Consider the following 13,178-nt stretch of genomic DNA (forward strand, 5'->3'; position numbering starts at 1 on the left):
AAAGTGTGAGAATGTACCTGTCAATGGTATAGAGAATACTGTTTAGTTAAAGTGTGAGAATGTAACTGTCAATGGTATAGAGAATACTGTCTAGTTAAAGTGTGAGAATGTACCTGTCAATGGTATTGAGAATACTGTCCAGTTAAAGTGGTGTGAGATGTACCTGTCAATGGTATAGAGAATACTGTCCAGTTAAAGTGTGAGATGAACCTGTCAATGGTATAGAGAATACTGTCCAGTTAAAGTGTGAGATGTACCTGTCAATGGTATAGAGAATACTGTCCATTTAAAGTGTGAGATGTGCCTGTCAATTGTATAGAGAATACTGTCTAGTTAATGTGTGAGATGTACCTGTCAATGGTACAGATAATACTGCCCAGTTAAAGTGTGAGATGTACCTGTCAATAGTATAGAGAATACTGTCTAATTAAAGTGTGAGATTTACCTGTCAATGGTATAGAGAATACTGTCCAGTTAAAGTGTGAGATGTACCTGCCAATGGTATAGAGAAAACTGTCCAGTTAAAGTGTGACATGTACCTGTTAATAGTATAGAGAATACTGTCTAATTAAAGTGTGAGATGTACCTGTCAATGGTATAGAGAATAATGTCTAGTTAAAGTGTGAGAATGTACCTGTCAATGGTATAGAGAATACTGTCCAGTAAAAGTGTGAGAATTTACCTGTCAGTGGTATAGAGAATACTGCCCAGTTAAAGTGTGAGATGTACCTGTCAATGGTATAGAGAATACTGTCTAGTAAAAGTGTGAGAATGTACATGTCAATGGTATAGAGAATACTGTCTAGTTAAAGTGTGAGATGTATCTGTCAATGGTATAGAGAATACTGTCTAGTTAAAGTGTGAGATGTACCTGTCAATGGTATAGAGAATACTGCCCAGTTAAAGTGTGAGATGTACCTGTCAATGGTATGTATATAGAATACTGTCTAGTTAAAGTGTGAGAATGTAACTGCCAATGGTATAGAGAATACTGTCCAGTTAAAGTGTGAGATGTACCTGTCAATGGTATAGAGAATACTGTCTAGTTAAAGTATGAGATGTACCTGTCAATGGTATAGAGAATACTGTCTAGTTAAAGTGTGAGAATGTAACTGTCAATGGTATAGAGAATACTGTCCAGTTAAAGTGTGAGATATACCTGTCAATGGTATGTATAGAGAATACTGTCTAGTAAAAGTGTGAGATGTACCTGTCAATGGTATAGAGAATACTGTCTAGTTAAAGTGTGAGAATGTAACTGTCAATGGTATAGAGAATACTGTCCAGTTAAAGTGTGAGAATGTACCTGTCAATGGTATTGAGAATACTGTCTAGTTAAAGTGTGAGAATGTACCTGTCAATGGTATAGAGAATACTGTCCAGTTAAAGTGTGAGATGTACCTGTCAATAGTATAGAGAATACTGTCTAATTAAAGTGTGAGAATGGACCTGTCAATGGTATAGAGAATACTGTCTAGTTAAAGTGTGAGAATGTAACTGTCAATGGTATAGAGAATATTGTCCAGTTAAAGTGTGAGAATGTACCTGTCAATGGTATAGAGAATACTGTCTAGTTAAAGTGTGAGAATGTACCTGTCAATAGTATAGAGAATACTGTCTAATTAAAGTGTGAGAATGTACCTGTCAATGGTATAGAGAATACTGTCTAGTTAAAGTGTGAGAATGTACCTGTCAATGGTATAGAGAATACTGTCTAGTTAAAGTGTGAGATGTACCTGTTTTTGGTATACAGTATACTGTCTTGTTAAAGTGTGAGATGTACCTGTTTTTGGTATACAGTATACTGTCTTGTTAAAGTGTGAGATGTACCTGTTTTTTGGTATACAGTATACTGTCTTGTTAAAGTGTGAGATGTACCTGTTTTTGGTATACAGTTTACTGTCTTGTTAAAGTGTGAGAATGTACCCGTCAATGGTATAGAGAATACTGTCTAGTTAAAGTGTGAGAATGTACCTGTCAATGGTATAGAGAATACTGTCTAGTTAAAGTGTGAGATGTACCTGTTTTTGGTATACAGTATACTGTCTTGTTAAAGTGTGAGATGTACCTGTTTTTGGTATACAGTATACTGTCTTGTTAAAATGTGAGATGTACCTGTCAATGGTATAGAGAATACTGTCTTGTTCAAGTGTGAAAATGAATGAAAATATATTTGTTCATAGATTAATTGATTAATGTAAGTCTACATTTAATTAATTAACTATTGCATCATCTGTACTCGATAATATTTACTTATAAATTTTCATTTTGTTAATGAACAATAGAATATTCATGAAAGCTTTGATTGGGTGATTGGGCAAGTGGTCTGAACCTAGCACACCTGAGTTGAAGGCTAGAGGAGGAGGAGTTAATGGACATTTTCGCCAGAAACCCTTGTGTTGGTAGATTCAGGACTTGATGCCATTCAAACTCTCCAACAACAGCTTCATGTAATATATCTTTGAAATTTTAATAATAAATATAATGGTATCTACTTTTGGATATACATACTGCAAATCCAAATGAAGTTATTACCTCCCTTTAACCAGTAACAGCTTATTAGTGCAAATATGACATCCCTATATTGACCAAACTATATCATATGTACATATGAATATGCTAGATTTGTTATACTTATCTATATTTTGAATTATCTCTTCTCTTTATACCTGGAGAAGATTTACATAGGCTTAGCCTGTTATCTAATCCTATTGTATATTTCTGTGCAATAAAATTTGTTTTCAGGTTGAAGTGTGACAATGTATCATTCAATGGTATAGGGTATTCTTTCTTGCGAAAGTATGAGAATATTGTATTATCCTGTGTGGAAGAAATTGGGTGACAGTATAAAAAAGGGAGGTAAAATACTTTGATAGAAGAAAAAGCGTTTGCCAATTTCCTTTCACCTATCGTAAATTAATTGTCTGTCCTAAACCTACTGCAGTTCGAAAACAAGCATCAGTTATTTTGTAGACAACTTATATCCATGTTAAATACTGTTATTCAGAAAAGCTAATGGAAGGCTTAATTATAATAATTAATAAAGACTTAGAGTAGAGAAACCCGTCTGCAGACCATGTTTATCACGTGAGAATATTGTAGATAATAGTTATTTTGAAATAAAGGTATTAACGCCGACTACCCTGTGTTAAGTGTCATCTTTGTGTAGGAGTGTACCAAACATAGCAGAGTTGCAGATAACATTCCAAAGATAATCTCCGGTGTCAAATGGACCAATGATAATACAGAATATGTAGGTCATTTATTAGAACTTAAGAGACACGAGTTACTGGAAAATTATAGGGGCGTCTGAAAACTGTTGATGAAAGGGTATAGACCCTAATGTTATATGACCCTAACTGTCGATGGGCCGCAAAACCCAAGCAGACAAACAAAATCCCCAATATCTCGACAGAATTGTTACTATCTTTTAATGTTGTTATCTGACTAATTAGATGTCATATTTAATTTGGTAAAAGTCGACTCGTAGAAAGTAAGAAATATTATTTGAACAATACTTGTGTTATGATTAGGAATCTCGTGATGCAAAAAAAAAACGTGTAAATGAATTATGAATTGACATTTTTAGTCAAAAGAATTCGAAATACATCACCGAAATTTCAAGAACAGACATGGTCGTTTTTATTTCTCTTCCATGGTATGTTTATGACGAATATCTAGAGCAAGTGAAAATGTTGTGACAAAGTCTACCTTTATTCATTGTACAGACAAATAACGATAGCGGAACTTGGAATAAATTAATTTTATTGGACACACATAAGTAAAAACATATCTATACAAAAGACGGAGACAATGAGACAAATGTCGATCTGACACATCGTAACCTCCAGTGATACATCACCCTACCACAATTTGGACGGACAAACAACAAATAAGGCATAGTTTACTTGTAAAAAGACCATTGCAGATTTTCAATAAACGCTAAGTATCAGTATAAACTTAAACACTTTACGGTAATGTAGAACATTGGGCTTAATGAGTTGTTTTGTGTGTTTGGGTTTTTTTCCCCCCAAGATCTTAAAAGTATAATTTTCCTTATTGTTCTATTCAATGTTGTTTTAATATTATTTTTTTTTTTTTTTTTTACATTTGTTAAAATATTAACAGTATTTCCAGCATGTAATTAATTGCCCCATCAAATTCCTATAAGATATAAAAATGTTGAGTATGTTTGTGTTGGGTTCCAATAGTTTATATGACCGAAAACCTCACTATACCCAATGTTCTACTACAAATATGTACCTAGTGCTCAGATATTTGTATGATGTATTATTGCCAAATACTAAATCACAGACTTTATTGTCGATGATTTCTATCGTTAAGATGCCATATCATTTATTTTTTCACTTTTTGGTCATAGCTTCCGTCCCCTTTGTAATTTCCAACATATCCCTTGTTATCGTGTCGGTTCTCGCGTCCGTCTATACCTTTGCCTTTCCCATCCTCACCGAATCTTTCCTTGTGTGATCCGGTGTAGTTTTTGGTGTCAGTCATGCCCTTTACATTGCCAGTCGACGACTCTTTCTGTGAAAAGAAAAATGCTTTTTATAGTTTTGGTTTTTTTACAACAACAATTGCTCATTATTCGGCATAGCCGTATAATATTCTTTTGGCCCGGATATGACGCGACAGGTGGCGTTACTGGTCAAGATGAAGTATGTGATTGGTCAATGTAGCGGTCAATGCAAAATGCAGATATGCAGTTAAAAACGAAACAAAGTGGATGTATCTTTTCAAATGACACATTAATGAAATTATATTCCCGATTCAAACGCAGTCCTATTATTACCAAAAATGATTCAAACTGACATAATTTTGTTATCTGTGCTGAAACACATTAGTTTCATTTATTTCACCAGCAGTTTTATATTATAACCACCAACATTAAAACTATGCCGTTTATCTTTTTTAAAGATATTTCTTGTTAAATACACTAATCATAGCTACGTTATATCACATAAAGATAAATATACATTTGTGGTTGGGTTTTTCTATCTAAACCTTAAATGGTGAAAGCATGAAGTAAAATATGGGAAGATATGGATGCAGTAAATATATGCATGCAGGGACCTAAGGTGGTTTAAATTTATTGCGTCATCCTATACCAATAGGGGAACGAGAACACAAGTACGTACATGTAAATACTTATTAAGATATATAGGTCACTGTCTTGTACTGACCGTTACTCCGGTAAGCGTTGTTCCGCCGAGATTTTTCAGTAACTCTTTCTCCCAAGTACTGCCTTCTGGTAGACCCTTCCCTTTCTTCTTGACTTCCAACTTTTCGGCAGATTTTTCTAGAAATTTCTTACAGGATGTCTTAGTAATTGTCATGTACCTTAAAGAAAATTTAAGAGAATATATCAATTCAGTTTAACTTATTTTCAAAGCAGCATTTAATATTGAACTAACATTGAAACGGTATGAACTTTCAATGAACCATTATGTCGCATGGCAATGCATGTCATTTCAATTTCATTGGAGGTTAATTCTACGAATAAGGGGAAGGAACTCCTGTCGTTCATTTAAGATTTAAAAGTGTACAAGATTTGCTCATTATGTAAAATAAAAAACAACGTAAAAATGATAATAAGATAAACCTCGCCAATAGCGATTCATGCTTTAAAGTTACATATATACTGCCTGATAACATAACTGTATATTTGTTATCAAGGTCGTTACAATATAAATACGTTTTAACTTATATAATTTTATATACTGACTACTGACTGATCGCAGACTTATGCGTAAACATAGTATATGGATTGATCCAACAACAGTATTCAGAGAATATAAGAAACACAAAATACTAATGACGATTAAAAAATATCATATCGCCTGAATCATGGTGAACTGAAAAGCCATTAAATACATACGATCAGCAGTATTGTCACTGCTAATACTAACACAAACGTATAAATACACGAGTGTCTGTTGATTAACTACGTCACCATCCAGATACATTTGGGATATCAGCGAAATGAAACGTTACCGCTGGAGTATCGTTTTTTGTAAAAAATATGTGTATCAATGCTCTCGTTATTTCATAGAAATAAAAAATGTATCTTTTAAGCAGGAATAGCGTTATCGCTGGTATAATAAGCGCTCGGCAATATCATGATTACACCTTAATGTGATACACGAATTCCACAGATGTGGATGTGTGGCCTGCGTAGAAAGTTCGGTTATAACAAGAGTTATTGCATGGAAATAGATTTTTTATTTATAGTAACAGTACCATTGACCTTTGACATTTGAACCAGTTAAAAACCAATCAAACACTTGTGGTGGGGGACAACTGCATAAAGTTTGAGTTTGTTTGGCCTAAGATAACTTAGGTCATCGCGCAGTAATAAATTTGATATTTTTAGTAACACTGTCCTTGACCTTTGACCTTCGGACCTTTAAATCAATCCCAAACAAGAACTTGTGGTAAGGAAGATTTGAATGAAGTTTGAGTCTGATCCGCCCAAAGGAACTTGGATTATTGCACGGAAACCTTTGTACGGACGACGTCGTTGTCGATATCGCCGACGCCGACGCCGACATAGTGATACCTATTATCGCCTGCTTTTCGCAGGTGACACAAAACCTGGTGTCATTCAATTTGCTAATGAACGCGTCGAGGTGAAGGATGTTGTAGAGAACAAAGGGGCTTATATTAGTTAACATGGACATTTGTATGTGAGATTAAATGAAACCTTGATCCGCATTCCTTTAGTTTGATAGGGGACCTCGAAACATTGTTTTAAGAAAAGACCCACGAGGATGTAGACCTCAATATTACATCAAAGCGTTATTAGGTTTTATTCACTAAACCGGATGGTCCTGTTATACATAAACAATATTAACGTTACTGAAAGAAATTTTCTTTAGGGTAAGAAATTATTGTTTCTACCATAGTGTCATTTCCAAATACCTCAAGTTCTTCAACTATATAACATCCATATCAATTTTCTTCATCAATGATATCAACTTAAATAAAAATTTACTCGCTAAGGAACCGTATATTATAGCTTGAGTCTGAAAATGAGCAATTCCTACCATGACATTTTCATGATCCTGTCCTTGTTTACAGCGGTTTAGTTTTGTATTGTAAAGTGTACTAACAACAGCTAAGGTCATTAAAGGACGACCTCTACTGTGTGCGAGATGCATGCGTGTATTTTATGTTTGTGTTTGTTTGGGGTGCGGCGGTGTGTTTTTGTCCTTGTGATAGAAAGAACTGACGCTGAATTTATAGTGCTACCTCACTGAAGCATACTGCCGCAGACACCCACCAGGACACCCCATCCGGTCACATTATATTGACGGGCGAACCAGTCGTCCCACTCCCAAAAATACTGAACGCAAAACAGGAGTAACAACTACAATTTTCATAGACTTTAATATATATCGGCCATGTTACAGAACCAAAACCTCACGGGGGCTAACGCTCAACCAAAGGTCATTAGTTAAACATTGCCAAAGGAGACAAACAAATATTCCAAATTTAGTCGCCTCTTACGGTCATGCAATGGAGGCAGCAGGTACAATTCTCACAGCCTTCCTGCAGGACAGTTATTCAAATAAGGGTAGGCACTGTGTATTTAACAGGAATCTCGCCAAGTGAAAGTATATGTTTGTCAGAAAACGAAAATGAAAATCAGACTGAGATCAAATTATTATTTTGATGAACTGGACAGATACGTGTAAATAAGGAAGAAATTCCACCCCAAAAGTCGTTCTCAATCTGGATGGTGATATCAAAAAACCAAGAAGCATTAAATACAGGCAATTTTGCTGGAGAAATGTATCTACTTGCAAGTAGACAATTTCTCCCATTTCTCCACAACGTTCCCGAATTCAAGTCTGGTAACACGAGGATGAGAAAAAAATATGTTTCAGGCTCTATCTAAAATCCTGATGTTGTCACCAAGAATATACGGTTGGTGTTCGAAAACATTTAAAATATTCAGATGATATCTACGAAGTTATGAAAATTGCCATGACATTAAAATAGTTTGCGCAATGCTTCCAATCCTTACATGTATAAACCGAAGATTGCAGGGAGACATGATCGAAGAGCGATTTCATCTAACTACTTACGGTTTCGTCCTGTCATCTTTACACGCGGGGAAGACGCTGGAGTCCACCTCAGTTCTGATATCCTTCCAGAGAGGGTTATCTTTTGTGATTTTCCCAATAGCTTGAGAAGTTAGGTTGTCTTTCTTTGCTAATTTCGCATATTCCTTCAGCTTGCAACATAGCTCGTCCAATTCTCCGTCGGTAAGTTCGGCTTTGCATGCTGTAAACATAAGTTTTATATTAGAAGGAAAAGCTCGTCATTGCAGCTATTCAGTCAAATATATATGAGTCAAAATGAATTAATTAAACTGTTCATACAGCAGTTGTCGTCAGTGTTGGGCTCGTCAGTGGAGGTACGACCAATAATTGAGTAATTTCAATACTGGGTTTTTAAAAACGTGAATTTCACAGGAATATTCTGAATCGTGACACTATTCATATGAATTAAAATACGACAGGGTACGAAAAATCTGGGGGATAAAGCCCACCTGCAATGTCTACTATCTGCAATCTTAATGTTTTGTACAAAAGACACAAGATATTGATAACACGCTCAAACCCTAAAATAACCAGAGGCCCATGGAGTTTTGAAATATTTCAGATAATTTGAAACTTTCTGGCCCAGCCCATCATCCCTGGGGGTCAGTCAGGGTCAACATTTGCATACCATCAAAATGTCATCCCAAACTACTTTGAACCAAGTTAGATTGAATTCCAATAGAAATTAACAAATGATGGTTAGAAATGTGATTTCTCTATATAAACTAATGTAACGTTTACCCTTTCCCATGGGGCAAACATGAGACCCTAAGGTCATGAAATTCACAATTTTGTTAAGGCATCTCGGACTCTTCCATCTACAATATTTTGGTCTTAAGAAGATGTCTTTTTTAAATTTCAGTTAATTTTGCCCTTTTTGGCCCCGCCCATCAGCCTCTTGGGGTCAGTCATGGCCAACATGTGCATAGCATCAAATTTCATCCGATGCTAGATGTTTACCAATTAAGAAGGAATTTAAATAGAAATCAGACAAATGATAGTCAAAAAGGTGATTTTCCTATGTTAACTAAAGTTTACTCCTTTCTCAGGGACAAACGTGAGACCCTAGGGTAATGAAACTCACAATATTAGTAAAACAGCCTAAGACCCTTCCATCTATGAAGAGTATTTGATTCTACTATATTTAGGTCTTGAGCAGATGTCTTTTGAAATTTCAGTTAATTTGACCCTCTTTTGCCCTGCCCATCAGCTCCTGGGGGTCAGTCAGGGCTAACATGTGTATACCATAAAACTGCCATTCCATGTTGATAGTGTTTACAAGTGAAATTGAATTCCACTGGAAATAAAACAAATGATAGTCAAAAATTTGATTTCTCTTTATAAATTATAGTAACATTTTACTGAAATCGGTTAAGGAATTTCTGAGAAGTCGAACATCTAAATTGTTTACGGACGGACAAAAGGCTAGCTATTACCACTTTGTCACTTTGGAATAGGAGACTTTGTCTAAAGTGACCTAAAACGGTGGCCTGCTAAACCTCTTTTTCATTTAACAAATACAAATTCATTTGGATAACTTTGATCTTAACTTATCGAATAATTGATCTGCTTTTCGAGAAATTGTGAACAGAACAATAACAAAAGCCAAACAAAATAACTTCGTATAACACAAAGGAAATCTATCTTTGATTTGAGAAACTTCTGTTCAAACTGTCTGAGAAATAGCGATATCAATTGTTAACGTTGAAATACAACGGCACAGTAAGTGTTTATCAGCTTGGGGTCAGAGGTCGTGGGGTCTGTGTACAAGATTTCAAAGGCATATCTGTTATCTAAAGAAAACAGCAATAATGCATTTTAATCCTAAGACTGGCAGCCGTCATATAGCGTCCTTGAAAACGAAGACCACATATATATACATGTAGGTATAAATCTTAAGACGAATGTTCGTAAACGCTATGAACGACGGACAATGGAAAGTTGTCTTGTAAAACGTATTGTAAATATACGTGTATACGTTCTGTGAATCATGAGTGTCAATAAATGGCCTTCAAAAACACCCTACTTTTACCTATGTACCCGGTCGGACATGGTCAATATTTGTTCACTAAAGCTCTTAAGTACTCGTGTGGTCTGCTTCGGTGTATTGACATGCGCTCCCGAAACTAGCTGATTACTGGTAATCCCCCTACTAAATGGGTCCTGAACATGTCAACATTGTTTTGATCACAATGAGATTTATCTGAATGTTCAGTGATATGGAACCGAAAACAAGTTCTACCTTACGTTAGTAAGCTGGCTCCCTGCTCACAAAGACCACAATCACATGCTCAGTGATTCATTAGCCTATGAAAAGCAAGTTGTTTATTGGCGAGAAGGTTAATTACGGATGTTGAATGACTCCCGTTAAAACTTTAACTTTCTGAATATAAAGAACACAATGTAATTCTACCACACACGGTGTACCATGGAAGTCATTGAACTTTTCTATTAATTTGGTAACTAATAGAATTTATTCCTATGTATAACATATCATATATATACAAAACAAATACTATACTAAACAGTTTAGAAAGCGAAATTCAACGCTCTTTTTATAGAATGATATAGAAGAATGAATTTTCAATTTAAAGCAATTAAGGGTTTATCGAGATAGAGTATTTCGCTGCCTCCAGAAGTTATTTGGGCCAAGATGAAAATTGTAAATTCGTTTTAAAGTTGGTTTAGGGATTAGTGCAACATTGACTACAAAAGGAATACATGTATACAGTAGTCACATATACTGTCGTCGTTGATGGAAAAACAATTTATTTTATAGGCTAGTCGGGTGGCGCAGTGATAAAGTGCTCGCCTTTCATCCGGGCAAGGATAGTTGTATACTCCCCGATCGGACTTTCCTATTTGCCTGAACAAGTGGGTTTTCTCCAGTTTCTTCCATCAGGGTCAATAAGAGGGATTGATATAAGTTGATATTGTTTCACATATAACATAATAGTTATAAAATAAACTATTTATACCTGTATTTTAATGTATGCATTAATCTAATCAATCAAAATACATGTTACCTTTTGCTGTGAAAAACCGCAAAAGAAATTCAAATATAGTTACTATTTGGATCAGAACTGAAAGCCAGTCACAACCCGCCATCCACTTTCGACTTAATTACCCTCGCTAGAATATAGCTTACATTTTAAGACACTAGGCATACGTTCTCAATTTCTTGATACAATTACCGTTAATCCCTTAAAATATACAAATGTCGCTGATCATGAGTCGGTAAAAAAAAAACCATTTCAATTGATACAGTGTTTGTCTACGTGTTGGATAAAAGTCGACCTCTCTGAAGGCATATTATAACTAAAGGCTGTAAACTATAAACACTGGTCAGTAATAGTGGCCTGTCGACCATTGACCAATCACACAACAGAACCCTACACTGCAGAAAGAGCTCCGTATTTTATGTAAAACACCACAATGTGTATGAGTCAAATGCGCCGTTAAGAATAACAACATGTGTACTTACCCATCTTAAATGTGTTATGGACACTGTCGTACACTCGGTGGATATCAAACTTCTGAGGAGCACAAGTGTTGGCAGAGCTTAAATGTCGTTGCCAACGTAAACAGCCCCAGTTTATACCTGTTGCTGTCCAAAATCTACGTATGACAGGAGCTGTATATTCAGCTGATATTAAAGCCCGGCCAAGTTATCGATTGAAAGCACACTCGTTCTATATGGCGAGACCTTTAATTCAATATGTTCATCAGCTTTGGCCAGGCGTCCAGGACAGTGTACGTATACCCGAATCACACTACTAGCAATAATAAAGGTCAGGTTTTATAGCTTTAGTGAACTTTAATCGATCCTTTTCATTATCTCTTTATAATTTAATTTTGCTTATAACAAGCATTTTCATTGGCTCAAAAAATTATGTTATAACCTCATAACATAAAAAAAATAAAAGGAACTACTTTCAGTTATACCGGAAGTAGCGGAGTAATCCTTGTTTACGGGATTTTGTATTTATCGATGTGTTTTTAAATATCTGAAGCAAAATAAACATGTTAAACTTAATGAAAATGTTTCTTATCGTTGTTAATTAAATTATAAGTGTTAACTGTAATATTTTTTTACGTTATTGAGTAATAAAACAAAAAACTGGGGTGTACTCTGAATAAACCGCGAAGCGGTTATGAAAAGAGTACACCCCAGTTTTTTGTGTTATTACTCAATAACGTAAAAAAAAATATTACAGTTAACCCTTAAATACTGGGTTTTATACAATTACCATTCTCCTTGACGACAATGCTCGACACAACTTGTACAATCTAAGACAACACAAATAATATGATGGCTGTCGAATCTTTTAACAAATAGGGTGTTTATCCCGTATTCCAAAGGTCAAGGTCACAACCACAGGACAAAGGCTAGGTCTGTATATTGATAATGACTGTAAGAATGCTAATCTTAATTACTGGATTTATCATAAACTGGCCTTTACATAGTCCCAAAGTGTATACTGTATGAATAATATTACGAATGTATGTCCCTCATTTTAAAGCATGTTTACAAACTGTAAAAAGTCAAATAAATCTGGAATTTACACTTCGGCAAACAAGACTAGTCTGTGTGGAGTTATTTAATTGGTTTATAAAACACTCGTGTAGTATTACCTGAAATGTCATGAACTCCTGTGTAATGCTTTAAAGCAAAAGGAGGGAATGTGACACCCGGATGTAACGGTGCGTCATCCAGGTAAACAACCCCGCAGCGGAATCAGATTAAAGTGTGTATTTGTACGTGAATGGGTGTGGTGTCCGTCTGTTTATCATAAAGCATATATTCAGTACCGACTGAAAATCATGGAGTATTCTTGTATCGTAATGGTTATACACTCCGACAGCGGAGAGAAAAATATCACCCATTAAAGATAAACGCATTTTCATAAAGATTTTCTTCATACATTTATGTGTATTTTACTATGATTTCGAAATCCGAGATGCGTGGCTCGACAATCCCTACCCGTGTCGGTTTGTGTTTCTCTGAAACATGAGAAACGGGCTGGGACCGGTCTGTGTTGTTGTTGTTGT

The 13,178-nt window shown here is 35.4% G+C and overlaps 1 protein-coding gene across 1 annotated transcript; it reads right to left on the bottom strand.

Annotated features, from left to right (window-relative positions):
- Positions 1 to 3,747: 3,747 nt before the first annotated feature.
- Positions 3,748 to 12,486, bottom strand: LOC117334599 (tubulin polymerization-promoting protein family member 2-like). Its single transcript, XM_033894299.1, has 5 exons — positions 12,377 to 12,486; positions 11,611 to 11,902; positions 8,109 to 8,307; positions 5,202 to 5,358; positions 3,748 to 4,545 (listed from the first exon to the last, which is right to left on the bottom strand). Exons 2-5 carry the CDS (start codon positions 11,612 to 11,614, stop codon positions 4,357 to 4,359), a joined length of 549 nt encoding a protein of 182 aa, XP_033750190.1. The 5' UTR covers positions 11,615 to 11,902; positions 12,377 to 12,486; the 3' UTR covers positions 3,748 to 4,356.
- Between the last annotated feature and the right edge of the window lie 692 nt (positions 12,487 to 13,178).

Source organism: Pecten maximus, chromosome 1 (assembly GCF_902652985.1).
Source record: "Pecten maximus chromosome 1, xPecMax1.1, whole genome shotgun sequence".
Taxonomy (NCBI): Eukaryota; Metazoa; Mollusca; class Bivalvia; order Pectinida; family Pectinidae; genus Pecten; species Pecten maximus.

What these genes read in the sequence shown, in the direction of transcription:
- LOC117334599 (XM_033894299.1), bottom strand. An exon ending in AAAGATGACAGGACGAAACC is followed by an intron (nt 5,359 to 8,108) that starts GTAAGTAGTTAG and finishes ATTTTCTTTAAG; the next exon opens with GTACATGACAATTACTAAGA. An exon ending in CAACGCTTACCGGAGTAACG is followed by an intron (nt 4,546 to 5,201) that starts GTCAGTACAAGA and finishes TTCTTTTCACAG; the next exon opens with AAAGAGTCGTCGACTGGCAA.